Raw genomic sequence first — 15273 nt, 5'->3', positions numbered from 1 at the left:
ATGGTTAAATTTTGATCCAGATGCTCTTTTTGTGTCTTTGATCTACAGTAATGTGACTCTATCCTTGGAAATGAGTTTATGTGATGCGTGCATGTTGTCCCTCTCATGTCTCCCCCCCTTAAAGGTACGTCAGTAGCATGGTTGTATTTCTTCTCATGGAAATAGGAAACTCGCCTTTCCGATATGCCTAGAGTAAGTCAGGTAGAATTCTTTGCACACTCTGACTCTTTCACTTCCTATAAACACGTAATATGCATAGAAAAACTTCTGTTGCCTCTCCTTTTTTTTACCACGGGTTCGACTTCTTCTCTACCGACCTTTCCACTATATCCCAGAGTGGCATTTGGTGGACCTACAAAATCACTTAAGTTTCAACAGGTGGATGTGGAATCTCAAAATCTGCATCATCAGTATCAGGGGTGTATTTGCTCATCTGATGCAGAATCAGAAATTGATTCTTCTGTTTCACTTGAATCATTGAGACTTTGGAATGCAGTTAAATCAGAAGATCAACATCAGTGGTAAATGAAACTGTTGCCTCCTTAGGGGAATCAAAGTCAATTACTTGGCTCCATCTCAACATCGTCATCAGTGTTTGTGATTAAGGCGTCACCTGAAAACCAGAGTGTCCTAAGTCCTCAAAACTCAGTTTCGAGATATTGCCATTTGAACATTGTCATATCGATATCTAGTTTATTACTTATATTTTGCTATTGATTATAAAAAGAACTATTGTCTGGTTTTAAAAAGTAACTTATAATATGTTTAATTTTCAGTGATAACTAATAAAATATCAGAAAGAGCCGATTTTTGTTTTGACATGGGACAATTTCAGTCAAGAAATAAGTGAAATTTTCATAATCATAATGTTTCATCTCAATGTGACTCTATTTTATGCGTTTAAATCATTATGAGTTAGGACAGTCTGGTACAAAAAGCGAAGAAATATGTGGAAATTGACTGTAGTTTTTCGTTGAAAACAAAAGCAACCAATATCATGTAACATTTTATTTAAAAAGAAACGTTTATCAACATTCAACAACCAAAAGAAAACGAAGTTCACGATCCTGGTTGTAACTGACACTTTGCTTTGTCCTAATTTTAAGGACAGATATGATAGCAACCTAAAACTCTTTGCAGCCCTTGAGTGTGCCTGTCACGGAATGTGTATGATGTTGCAGAAATATATTTTGTCCATAGCAACATAATTCTCGTAGCAAAACAAACTCGTAAGAGCATCATAAATGAACACTTCAACAGTTCCAGGAACAATTTCAAAACATGAATTCCTCATATCATCAATACAGAAAGATCACTTAGTCTTAAACAATACAACCATAACTAAATAAATTTCACTTTCCTGGTAGTAACTGACACCTTGTAACTGCCCCAGAGCAAAACAATCAATCTACAAGTCCAAACACCTTTCTGATCATCAGTTCATGAAACAATTTTAAGGACAATAGACTATTAACTGAAAGTTTAGTGTCCAGGTCTGGGCACAATATCAGTTTTATAACTTAAGATTATTCCCATAACATTTCACAATAGACCATCAAGTTGCACATAACTAAGAAGTCTAAGAAGTCGATTAGTCCACTCGTGAACTTTTGGTCTGTAGGAGTCATTAATTTTAACATGGCCTCGATGTCCTTTGATTTTTCTTGTGACAGTTCAGGTTTCTTTGATGAGATAACGGCTTTAGGCCATTCAAATAACAGTTGGCCTACGCGGGGGTGATGACATCCGCCGGAAGTTCTCCCGTGGACGAACTGATGCCCTGGTCAGGACTGCATCAGCAAATGAGTCCTTCAACTCAATTGAGTATGGATCCTTTTTGTGGTATACCAAGTTTTTGACCTTGGCACTATCGTAAAATTAAGTTTTATTGATCCTTCAATATATCTATGAAAGTGATCATCTCGCGTTTGGCCCTTTTCATATATCGCATAATTCCAAGAGGACTAAGAACATCAGACTTTCTCAGTTCTCGTTTAATCTGGCTGTGAATGTTGTCACACTCTTGTATACTGGAGTGGGCAGGTTCACAAAACTTCTGCTCGATGATAGAAATTTGCTCTTTCATCATGAAATCCTTTACAGCAAATGAATTCCTGAATTCCGGTTTTGTGCCACGCATGAGTCTGACCAAAGTATGATGTCATCTGGATTGTGTTTTTCTACTACTTTCTGAAGGATTAAAATCAGTGCACTGGCAATTTCATTGGCACCTCTTCCTGCTTGGATTTCGTTCCATACAGCACAATGCCCTTGTGAAGGTTGTAAAAGCTAAGCTTTAGTCGATAAAAGAAACTTGAAAGTTTGTGGACAACTCAACACCTTTTCCAAATCAAAACATATAACAGCTTTTGTCTTGTCCTGCCTGTCCCTGTTCCTTTCCTCCTGCGTTGCCATCTTCGATTGGAAATGAGACAGATATTCTTCCCGAAGTTCCTCATCAAATACAGTCATGTTTTTCTTTCATTCTATATATTCTTCACACCTGTCGCAGCGACCTTTCTTTGGTTTGTGAAATTCGATGTTAAGGTCCGAATTGAAAATATTTCGATACATGTGCTCTTGTCCATCAGCATCACACCTCTCACAATACAGTCTTAAATATGTGGCTGCCATGGTTAAATTTTGATCCAGATGCTCTTTTTGTGTCTTTGATCTACAGTAATGTGACTCTATCCTTGGAAATGAGTTTATGTGATGCGTGCATGTTGTCCCTCTCATGTCTCCCCCCCTTAAAGGTACGTCAGTAGCATGGTTGTATTTCTTCTCATGGAAATAGGAAACTCGCCTTTCCGATATGCCTAGAGTAAGTCAGGTAGAATTCTTTGCACACTCTGACTCTTTCACTTCCTATAAACACGTAATATGCATAGAAAAACTTCTGTTGCCTCTCCTTTTTTTTACCACGGGTTCGACTTCTTCTCTACCGACCTTTCCACTATATCCCAGAGTGGCATTTGGTGGACCTACAAAATCACTTAAGTTTCAACAGGTGGATGTGGAATCTCAAAATCTGCATCATCAGTATCAGGGGTGTATTTGCTCATCTGATGCAGAATCAGAAATTGATTCTTCTGTTTCACTTGAATCATTGAGACTTTGGAATGCAGTTAAATCAGAAGATCAACATCAGTGGTAAATGAAACTGTTGCCTCCTTAGGGGAATCAAAGTCAATTACTTGGCTCCATCTCAACATCGTCATCAGTGTTTGTGATTAAGGCGTCACCTGAAAACCAGAGTGTCCTAAGTCCTCAAAACTCAGTTTCGAGATATTGCCATTTGAACATTGTCATATCGATATCTAGTTTATTACTTATATTTTGCTATTGATTATAAAAAGAACTATTGTCTGGTTTTAAAAAGTAACTTATAATATGTTTAATTTTCAGTGATAACTAATAAAATATCAGAAAGAGCCGATTTTTGTTTTGACATGGGACAATTTCAGTCAAGAAATAAGTGAAATTTTCATAATCATAATGTTTCATCTCAATGTGACTCTATTTTATGCGTTTAAATCATTATGAGTTAGGACAGTCTGGTACAAAAAGCGAAGAAATATGTGGAAATTGACTGTAGTTTTTCGTTGAAAACAAAAGCAACCAATATCATGTAACATTTTATTTAAAAAGAAACGTTTATCAACATTCAACAACCAAAAGAAAACGAAGTTCACGATCCTGGTTGTAACTGACACTTTGCTTTGTCCTAATTTTAAGGACAGATATGATAGCAACCTAAAACTCTTTGCAGCCCTTGAGTGTGCCTGTCACGGAATGTGTATGATGTTGCAGAAATATATTTTGTCCATAGCAACATAATTCTCGTAGCAAAACAAACTCGTAAGAGCATCATAAATGAACACTTCAACAGTTCCAGGAACAATTTCAAAACATGAATTCCTCATATCATCAATACAGAAAGATCACTTAGTCTTAAACAATACAACCATAACTAAATAAATTTCACTTTCCTGGTAGTAACTGACACCTTGTAACTGCCCCAGAGCAAAACAATCAATCTACAAGTAATATTAAGTCCAAACACCTTTCTGATCATCAGTTCATGAAACAATTTTAAGGACAATAGACTATTAACTGAAAGTTTAGTGTCCAGGTCTGGGCACAATATCAGTTTTATAACTTAAGATTATTCCCATAACATTTCACAATAGACCATCAAGTTGCACATAACTAAGAAGTCTAAGAAGTCGATTAGTCCACTCGTGAACTTTTGGTCTGTAGGAGTCATTAATTTTAACATGGCCTCGATGTCCTTTGATTTTTCTTGTGACAGTTCAGGTTTCTTTGATGAGATAACGGCTTTAGGCCATTCAAATAACAGTTGGCCTACGCGGGGGTGATGACATCCGCCGGAAGTTCTCCCGTGGACGAACTGATGCCCTGGTCAGGACTGCATCAGCAAATGAGTCCTTCAACTCAATTGAGTATGGATCCTTTTTGTGGTATACCAAGTTTTTGACCTTGGCACTATCGTAAAATTAAGTTTTATTGATCCTTCAATATATCTATGAAAGTGATCATCTCGCGTTTGGCCCTTTTCATATATCGCATAATTCCAAGAGGACTAAGAACATCAGACTTTCTCAGTTCTCGTTCAATCTGGCTGTGAATGTTGTCACACTCTTGTATACTGGAGTGGGCAGGTTCACAAAACTTCTGCTCGATGATAGAAATTTGCTCTTTCATCATGAAATCCTTTACAGCAAATGAATTCCTGAATTCCGGTTTTGTGCCACGCATGAGTCTGACCAAAGTATGATGTCATCTGGATTGTGTTTTTCTACTACTTTCTGAAGGATTAAAATCAGTGCACTGGCAATTTCATTGGCACCTCTTCCTGCTTGGATTTCGTTCCATACAGCACAATGCCCTTGTGAAGGTTGTAAAAGCTAAGCTTTAGTCGATAAAAGAAACTTGAAAGTTTGTGGACAACTCAACACCTTTTCCAAATCAAAACATATAACAGCTTTTGTCTTGTCCTGCCTGTCCCTGTTCCTTTCCTCCTGCGTTGCCATCTTCGATTGGAAATGAGACAGATATTCTTCCCGAAGTTCCTCATCAAATACAGTCATGTTTTTCTTTCATTCTATATATTCTTCACACCTGTCGCAGCGACCTTTCTTTGGTTTGTGAAATTCGATGTTAAGGTCCGAATTGAAAATATTTCGATACATGTGCTCTTGTCCATCAGCATCACACCTCTCACAATACAGTCTTAAATATGTGGCTGCCATGGTTAAATTTTGATCCAGATGCTCTTTTTGTGTCTTTGATCTACAGTAATGTGACTCTATCCTTGGAAATGAGTTTATGTGATGCGTGCATGTTGTCCCTCTCATGTCTCCCCCCCTTAAAGGTACGTCAGTAGCATGGTTGTATTTCTTCTCATGGAAATAGGAAACTCGCCTTTCCGATATGCCTAGAGTAAGTCAGGTAGAATTCTTTGCACACTCTGACTCTTTCACTTCCTATAAACACGTAATATGCATAGAAAAACTTCTGTTGCCTCTCCTTTTTTTTACCACGGGTTCGACTTCTTCTCTACCGACCTTTCCACTATATCCCAGAGTGGCATTTGGTGGACCTACAAAATCACTTAAGTTTCAACAGGTGGATGTGGAATCTCAAAATCTGCATCATCAGTATCAGGGGTGTATTTGCTCATCTGATGCAGAATCAGAAATTGATTCTTCTGTTTCACTTGAATCATTGAGACTTTGGAATGCAGTTAAATCAGAAGATCAACATCAGTGGTAAATGAAACTGTTGCCTCCTTAGGGGAATCAAAGTCAATTACTTGGCTCCATCTCAACATCGTCATCAGTGTTTGTGATTAAGGCGTCACCTGAAAACCAGAGTGTCCTAAGTCCTCAAAACTCAGTTTCGAGATATTGCCATTTGAACATTGTCATATCGATATCTAGTTTATTACTTATATTTTGCTATTGATTATAAAAAGAACTATTGTCTGGTTTTAAAAAGTAACTTATAATATGTTTAATTTTCAGTGATAACTAATAAAATATCAGAAAGAGCCGATTTTTGTTTTGACATGGGACAATTTCAGTCAAGAAATAAGTGAAATTTTCATAATCATAATGTTTCATCTCAATGTGACTCTATTTTATGCGTTTAAATCATTATGAGTTAGGACAGTCTGGTACAAAAAGCGAAGAAATATGTGGAAATTGACTGTAGTTTTTCGTTGAAAACAAAAGCAACCAATATCATGTAACATTTTATTTAAAAAGAAACGTTTATCAACATTCAACAACCAAAAGAAAACGAAGTTCACGATCCTGGTTGTAACTGACACTTTGCTTTGTCCTAATTTTAAGGACAGATATGATAGCAACCTAAAACTCTTTGCAGCCCTTGAGTGTGCCTGTCACGGAATGTGTATGATGTTGCAGAAATATATTTTGTCCATAGCAACATAATTCTCGTAGCAAAACAAACTCGTAAGAGCATCATAAATGAACACTTCAACAGTTCCAGGAACAATTTCAAAACATGAATTCCTCATATCATCAATACAGAAAGATCACTTAGTCTTAAACAATACAACCATAACTAAATAAATTTCACTTTCCTGGTAGTAACTGACACCTTGTAACTGCCCCAGAGCAAAACAATCAATCTACAAGTAATATTAAGTCCAAACACCTTTCTGATCATCAGTTCATGAAACAATTTTAAGGACAATAGACTATTAACTGAAAGTTTAGTGTCCAGGTCTGGGCACAATATCAGTTTTATAACTTAAGATTATTCCCATAACATTTCACAATAGACCATCAAGTTGCACATAACTAAGAAGTCTAAGAAGTCGATTAGTCCACTCGTGAACTTTTGGTCTGTAGGAGTCATTAATTTTAACATGGCCTCGATGTCCTTTGATTTTTCTTGTGACAGTTCAGGTTTCTTTGATGAGATAACGGCTTTAGGCCATTCAAATAACAGTTGGCCTACGCGGGGGTGATGACATCCGCCGGAAGTTCTCCCGTGGACGAACTGATGCCCTGGTCAGGACTGCATCAGCAAATGAGTCCTTCAACTCAATTGAGTATGGATCCTTTTTGTGGTATACCAAGTTTTTGACCTTGGCACTATCGTAAAATTAAGTTTTATTGATCCTTCAATATATCTATGAAAGTGATCATCTCGCGTTTGGCCCTTTTCATATATCGCATAATTCCAAGAGGACTAAGAACATCAGACTTTCTCAGTTCTCGTTCAATCTGGCTGTGAATGTTGTCACACTCTTGTATACTGGAGTGGGCAGGTTCACAAAACTTCTGCTCGATGATAGAAATTTGCTCTTTCATCATGAAATCCTTTACAGCAAATGAATTCCTGAATTCCGGTTTTGTGCCACGCATGAGTCTGACCAAAGTATGATGTCATCTGGATTGTGTTTTTCTACTACTTTCTGAAGGATTAAAATCAGTGCACTGGCAATTTCATTGGCACCTCTTCCTGCTTGGATTTCGTTCCATACAGCACAATGCCCTTGTGAAGGTTGTAAAAGCTAAGCTTTAGTCGATAAAAGAAACTTGAAAGTTTGTGGACAACTCAACACCTTTTCCAAATCAAAACATATAACAGCTTTTGTCTTGTCCTGCCTGTCCCTGTTCCTTTCCTCCTGCGTTGCCATCTTCGATTGGAAATGAGACAGATATTCTTCCCGAAGTTCCTCATCAAATACAGTCATGTTTTTCTTTCATTCTATATATTCTTCACACCTGTCGCAGCGACCTTTCTTTGGTTTGTGAAATTCGATGTTAAGGTCCGAATTGAAAATATTTCGATACATGTGCTCTTGTCCATCAGCATCACACCTCTCACAATACAGTCTTAAATATGTGGCTGCCATGGTTAAATTTTGATCCAGATGCTCTTTTTGTGTCTTTGATCTACAGTAATGTGACTCTATCCTTGGAAATGAGTTTATGTGATGCGTGCATGTTGTCCCTCTCATGTCTCCCCCCCTTAAAGGTACGTCAGTAGCATGGTTGTATTTCTTCTCATGGAAATAGGAAACTCGCCTTTCCGATATGCCTAGAGTAAGTCAGGTAGAATTCTTTGCACACTCTGACTCTTTCACTTCCTATAAACACGTAATATGCATAGAAAAACTTCTGTTGCCTCTCCTTTTTTTTTCCACGGGTTCGACTTCTTCTCTACCGACCTTTCCACTATATCCCAGAGTGGCATTTGGTGGACCTACAAAATCACTTAAGTTTCAACAGGTGGATGTGGAATCTCAAAATCTGCATCATCAGTATCAGGGGTGTATTTGCTCATCTGATGCAGAATCAGAAATTGATTCTTCTGTTTCACTTGAATCATTGAGACTTTGGAATGCAGTTAAATCAGAAGATCAACATCAGTGGTAAATGAAACTGTTGCCTCCTTAGGGGAATCAAAGTCAATTACTTGGCTCCATCTCAACATCGTCATCAGTGTTTGTGATTAAGGCGTCACCTGAAAACCAGAGTGTCCTAAGTCCTCAAAACTCAGTTTCGAGATATTGCCATTTGAACATTGTCATATCGATATCTAGTTTATTACTTATATTTTGCTATTGATTATAAAAAGAACTATTGTCTGGTTTTAAAAAGTAACTTATAATATGTTTAATTTTCAGTGATAACTAATAAAATATCAGAAAGAGCCGATTTTTGTTTTGACATGGGACAATTTCAGTCAAGAAATAAGTGAAATTTTCATAATCATAATGTTTCATCTCAATGTGACTCTATTTTATGCGTTTAAATCATTATGAGTTAGGACAGTCTGGTACAAAAAGCGAAGAAATATGTGGAAATTGACTGTAGTTTTTCGTTGAAAACAAAAGCAACCAATATCATGTAACATTTTATTTAAAAAGAAACGTTTATCAACATTCAACAACCAAAAGAAAACGAAGTTCACGATCCTGGTTGTAACTGACACTTTGCTTTGTCCTAATTTTAAGGACAGATATGATAGCAACCTAAAACTCTTTGCAGCCCTTGAGTGTGCCTGTCACGGAATGTGTATGATGTTGCAGAAATATATTTTGTCCATAGCAACATAATTCTCGTAGCAAAACAAACTCGTAAGAGCATCATAAATGAACACTTCAACAGTTCCAGGAACAATTTCAAAACATGAATTCCTCATATCATCAATACAGAAAGATCACTTAGTCTTAAACAATACAACCATAACTAAATAAATTTCACTTTCCTGGTAGTAACTGACACCTTGTAACTGCCCCAGAGCAAAACAATCAATCTACAAGTAATATTAAGTCCAAACACCTTTCTGATCATCAGTTCATGAAACAATTTTAAGGACAATAGACTATTAACTGAAAGTTTAGTGTCCAGGTCTGGGCACAATATCAGTTTTATAACTTAAGATTATTCCCATAACATTTCACAATAGACCATCAAGTTGCACATAACTAAGAAGTCTAAGAAGTCGATTAGTCCACTCGTGAACTTTTGGTCTGTAGGAGTCATTAATTTTAACATGGCCTCGATGTCCTTTGATTTTTCTTGTGACAGTTCAGGTTTCTTTGATGAGATAACGGCTTTAGGCCATTCAAATAACAGTTGGCCTACGCGGGGGTGATGACATCCGCCGGAAGTTCTCCCGTGGACGAACTGATGCCCTGGTCAGGACTGCATCAGCAAATGAGTCCTTCAACTCAATTGAGTATGGATCCTTTTTGTGGTATACCAAGTTTTTGACCTTGGCACTATCGTAAAATTAAGTTTTATTGATCCTTCAATATATCTATGTAAGTGATCATCTCGCGTTTGGCCCTTTTCATATATCGCATAATTCCAAGAGGACTAAGAACATCAGACTTTCTCAGTTCTCGTTCAATCTGGCTGTGAATGTTGTCACACTCTTGTATACTGGAGTGGGCAGGTTCACAAAACTTCTGCTCGATGATAGAAATTTGCTCTTTCATCATGAAATCCTTTACAGCAAATGAATTCCTGAATTCCGGTTTTGTGCCACGCATGAGTCTGACCAAAGTATGATGTCATCTGGATTGTGTTTTTCTACTACTTTCTGAAGGATTAAAATCAGTGCACTGGCAATTTCATTGGCACCTCTTCCTGCTTGGATTTCGTTCCATACAGCACAATGCCCTTGTGAATCCAGGGAACAATTGGCTGTAAGGTTGTAAAAGCTAAGCTTTAGTCGATAAAAGAAACTTGAAAATTTGTGGACAACTCAACACCTTTTCCAAATCAAAACATATAACAGCTTTTGTCTTGTCCTGCCTATCCCTGTTCCTTTCCTCCTGCGTTGCCATCTTCGATTGGAAATGAGACAGATATTCTTCCCGAAGTTCCTCATCAAATACAGTCATGTTTTTCTTTCATTCTATATATTCTTCACACCTGTCGCAGCGACCTTTCTTGGGTTTGAGAAATTCGATGTTAAGGTCCGAATTGAAAATATTTCGATACATGTGCTCTTGTCCATCAGCATCACACCTCTCACAATACAGTCTTAAATATGTGGCTGCCATGGTTAAATTTTGATCCAGATGCTCTTTTTGTGTCTTTGATCTACAGTAATGTGACTCTATCCTTGGAAATGAGTTTATGTGATGCGTGCATGTTGTCCCTCTCATGTCTCCCCCCCTTAAAGGTACGTCAGTAGCATGGTTGTATTTCTTCTCATGGAAATAGGAAACTCGCCTTTCTGATATGCCTAGAGTAAGTCAGGTAGAATTCTTTGCACACTCTGACTCTTTCACTTCCTATAAACACGTAATATGCATAGAAAAACTTCTGTTGCCTCTCCTTTTTTTTTCCACGGGTTCGACTTCTTCTCTACCGACCTTTCCACTATATCCCAGAGTGGCATTTGGTGGACCTACAAAATCACTTAAGTTTCAACAGGTGGATGTGGAATCTCAAAATCTGCATCATCAGTATCAGGGGTGTATTTGCTCATCTGATGCAGAATCAGAAATTGATTCTTCTGTTTCACTTGAATCATTGAGACTTTGGAATGCAGTTAAATCAGAAGATCAACATCAGTGGTAAATGAAACTGTTGCCTCCTTAGGGGAATCAAAGTCAATTACTTGGCTCCATCTCAACATCGTCATCAGTGTTTGTGATTAAGGCGTCACCTGAAAACCAGAGTGTCCTAAGTCCTCAAAACTCAGTTTCGAGATATTGCCATTTGAACATTGTCATATCGATATCTAGTTTATTACTTATATTTTGCTATTGATTATAAAAAGAACTATTGTCTGGTTTTAAAAAGTAACTTATAATATGTTTAATTTTCAGTGATAACTAATAAAATATCAGAAAGAGCCGATTTTTGTTTTGACATGGGACAATTTCAGTCAAGAAATAAGTGAAATTTTCATAATCATAATGTTTCATCTCAATGTGACTCTATTTTATGCGTTTAAATCATTATGAGTTAGGACAGTCTGGTACAAAAAGCGAAGAAATATGTGGAAATTGACTGTAGTTTTTCGTTGAAAACAAAAGCAACCAATATCATGTAACATTTTATTTAAAAAGAAACGTTTATCAACATTCAACAACCAAAAGAAAACGAAGTTCACGATCCTGGTTGTAACTGACACTTTGCTTTGTCCTAATTTTAAGGACAGATATGATAGCAACCTAAAACTCTTTGCAGCCCTTGAGTGTGCCTGTCACGGAATGTGTATGATGTTGCAGAAATATATTTTGTCCATAGCAACATAATTCTCGTAGCAAAACAAACTCGTAAGAGCATCATAAATGAACACTTCAACAGTTCCAGGAACAATTTCAAAACATGAATTCCTCATATCATCAATACAGAAAGATCACTTAGTCTTAAACAATACAACCATAACTAAATAAATTTCACTTTCCTGGTAGTAACTGACACCTTGTAACTGCCCCAGAGCAAAACAATCAATCTACAAGTAATATTAAGTCCAAACACCTTTCTGATCATCAGTTCATGAAACAATTTTAAGGACAATAGACTATTAACTGAAAGTTTAGTGTCCAGGTCTGGGCACAATATCAGTTTTATAACTTAAGATTATTCCCATAACATTTCACAATAGACCATCAAGTTGCACATAACTAAGAAGTCTAAGAAGTCGATTAGTCCACTCGTGAACTTTTGGTCTGTAGGAGTCATTAATTTTAACATGGCCTCGATGTCCTTTGATTTTTCTTGTGACAGTTCAGGTTTCTTTGATGAGATAACGGCTTTAGGCCATTCAAATAACAGTTGGCCTACGCGGGGGTGATGACATCCGCCGGAAGTTCTCCCGTGGACGAACTGATGCCCTGGTCAGGACTGCATCAGCAAATGAGTCCTTCAACTCAATTGAGTATGGATCCTTTTTGTGGTATACCAAGTTTTTGACCTTGGCACTATCGTAAAATTAAGTTTTATTGATCCTTCAATATATCTATGAAAGTGATCATCTCGCGTTTGGCCCTTTTCATATATCGCATAATTCCAAGAGGACTAAGAACATCAGACTTTCTCAGTTCTCGTTCAATCTGGCTGTGAATGTTGTCACACTCTTGTATACTGGAGTGGGCAGGTTCACAAAACTTCTGCTCGATGATAGAAATTTGCTCTTTCATCATGAAATCCTTTACAGCAAATGAATTCCTGAATTCCGGTTTTGTGCCACGCATGAGTCTGACCAAAGTATGATGTCATCTGGATTGTGTTTTTCTACTACTTTCTGAAGGATTAAAATCAGTGCACTGGCAATTTCATTGGCACCTCTTCCTGCTTGGATTTCGTTCCATACAGCACAATGCCCTTGTGAAGGTTGTAAAAGCTAAGCTTTAGTCGATAAAAGAAACTTGAAAGTTTGTGGACAACTCAACACCTTTTCCAAATCAAAACATATAACAGCTTTTGTCTTGTCCTGCCTGTCCCTGTTCCTTTCCTCCTGCGTTGCCATCTTCGATTGGAAATGAGACAGATATTCTTCCCGAAGTTCCTCATCAAATACAGTCATGTTTTTCTTTCATTCTATATATTCTTCACACCTGTCGCAGCGACCTTTCTTTGGTTTGTGAAATTCGATGTTAAGGTCCGAATTGAAAATATTTCGATACATGTGCTCTTGTCCATCAGCATCACACCTCTCACAATACAGTCTTAAATATGTGGCTGCCATGGTTAAATTTTGATCCAGATGCTCTTTTTGTGTCTTTGATCTACAGTAATGTGACTCTATCCTTGGAAATGAGTTTATGTGATGCGTGCATGTTGTCCCTCTCATGTCTCCCCCCCTTAAAGGTACGTCAGTAGCATGGTTGTATTTCTTCTCATGGAAATAGGAAACTCGCCTTTCCGATATGCCTAGAGTAAGTCAGGTAGAATTCTTTGCACACTCTGACTCTTTCACTTCCTATAAACACGTAATATGCATAGAAAAACTTCTGTTGCCTCTCCTTTTTTTTTCCACGGGTTCGACTTCTTCTCTACCGACCTTTCCACTATATCCCAGAGTGGCATTTGGTGGACCTACAAAATCACTTAAGTTTCAACAGGTGGATGTGGAATCTCAAAATCTGCATCATCAGTATCAGGGGTGTATTTGCTCATCTGATGCAGAATCAGAAATTGATTCTTCTGTTTCACTTGAATCATTGAGACTTTGGAATGCAGTTAAATCAGAAGATCAACATCAGTGGTAAATGAAACTGTTGCCTCCTTAGGGGAATCAAAGTCAATTACTTGGCTCCATCTCAACATCGTCATCAGTGTTTGTGATTAAGGCGTCACCTGAAAACCAGAGTGTCCTAAGTCCTCAAAACTCAGTTTCGAGATATTGCCATTTGAACATTGTCATATCGATATCTAGTTTATTACTTATATTTTGCTATTGATTATAAAAAGAACTATTGTCTGGTTTTAAAAAGTAACTTATAATATGTTTAATTTTCAGTGATAACTAATAAAATATCAGAAAGAGCCGATTTTTGTTTTGACATGGGACAATTTCAGTCAAGAAATAAGTGAAATTTTCATAATCATAATGTTTCATCTCAATGTGACTCTATTTTATGCGTTTAAATCATTATGAGTTAGGACAGTCTGGTACAAAAAGCGAAGAAATATGTGGAAATTGACTGTAGTTTTTCGTTGAAAACAAAAGCAACCAATATCATGTAACATTTTATTTAAAAAGAAACGTTTATCAACATTCAACAACCAAAAGAAAAAGAAGTTCACGATCCTGGTTGTAACTGACACTTTGCTTTGTCCTAATTTTAAGGACAGATATGATAGCAACCTAAAACTCTTTGCAGCCGTTGAGTGTGCCTGTCACGGAATGTGTATGATGTTGCAGAAATATATTTTGTCCATAGCAACATAATTCTCGTAGCAAAACAAACTCGTAAGAGCATCATAAATGAACACTTCAACAGTTCCAGGAACAATTTCAAAACATGAATTCCTCATATCATCAATACAGAAAGATCACTTAGTCTTAAACAATACAACCATAACTAAATAAATTTCACTTTCCTGGTAGTAACTGACACCTTGTAACTGCCCCAGAGCAAAACAATCAATCTACAAGTAATATTAAGTCCAAACACCTTTCTGATCATCAGTTCATGAAACAATTTTAAGGACAATAGACTATTAACTGAAAGTTTAGTGTCCAGGTCTGGGCACAATATCAGTTTTATAACTTAAGATTATTCCCATAACATTTCACAATAGACCATCAAGTTGCACATAACTAAGAAGTCTAAGAAGTCGATTAGTCCACTCGTGAACTTTTGGTCTGTAGGAGTCATTAATTTTAACATGGCCTCGATGTCCTTTGATTTTTCTTGTGACAGTTCAGGTTTCTTTGATGAGATAACGGCTTTAGGCCATTCAAATAACAGTTGGCCTACGCGGGGGTGATGACATCCGCCGGAAGTTCTCCCGTGGACGAACTGATGCCCTGGTCAGGACTGCATCAGCAAATGAGTCCTTCAACTCAATTGAGTATGGATCCTTTTTGTGGTATACCAAGTTTTTGACCTTGGCACTATCGTAAAATTAAGTTTTATTGATCCTTCAATATATCTATGAAAGTGATCATCTCGCGTTTGGCCCTTTTCATATATCGCATAATTCCAAGAGGACTAAGAACATCAGACTTTCTCAGTTCTCGTTCAATCTGGCTGTGAATGTTGTCACACTCTTGTATACTGGAGTGGGC

At 37.2% G+C, this 15273-nt stretch overlaps 1 protein-coding gene across 1 annotated transcript in view; it reads right to left on the bottom strand.

Annotated features, from left to right (window-relative positions):
• The window catches only part of LOC139444463 (mucin-1-like), a 145487-nt gene that overhangs the window by 92656 nt on the left and 37558 nt on the right, over positions 1-15273 (bottom strand). Inside the window, exons 9-14 of the mRNA XM_071225427.1 lie at positions 14963-15022; positions 12321-12380; positions 9657-9716; positions 7015-7074; positions 4373-4432; positions 1731-1790 (exon numbers count right to left, since the gene is read on the bottom strand). Of these exons, the coding sequence (XP_071081528.1) occupies positions 1731-1790; positions 4373-4432; positions 7015-7074; positions 9657-9716; positions 12321-12380; positions 14963-15022 (360 nt within the window). The remainder of the gene's footprint in view (positions 1-1730; positions 1791-4372; positions 4433-7014; positions 7075-9656; positions 9717-12320; positions 12381-14962; positions 15023-15273) is intronic.

Source organism: Haliotis cracherodii, unplaced genomic scaffold, assembly GCF_022045235.1.
Source record: "Haliotis cracherodii isolate W230 unplaced genomic scaffold, xgHalCrac1.p SCAF_51, whole genome shotgun sequence".
Lineage (NCBI taxonomy): Eukaryota > Metazoa > Mollusca > Gastropoda > Lepetellida > Haliotidae > Haliotis > Haliotis cracherodii.
Note: the sequence above shows the minus strand (reverse complement) of the source record. Positions and strands in the feature narration are given on the sequence as shown.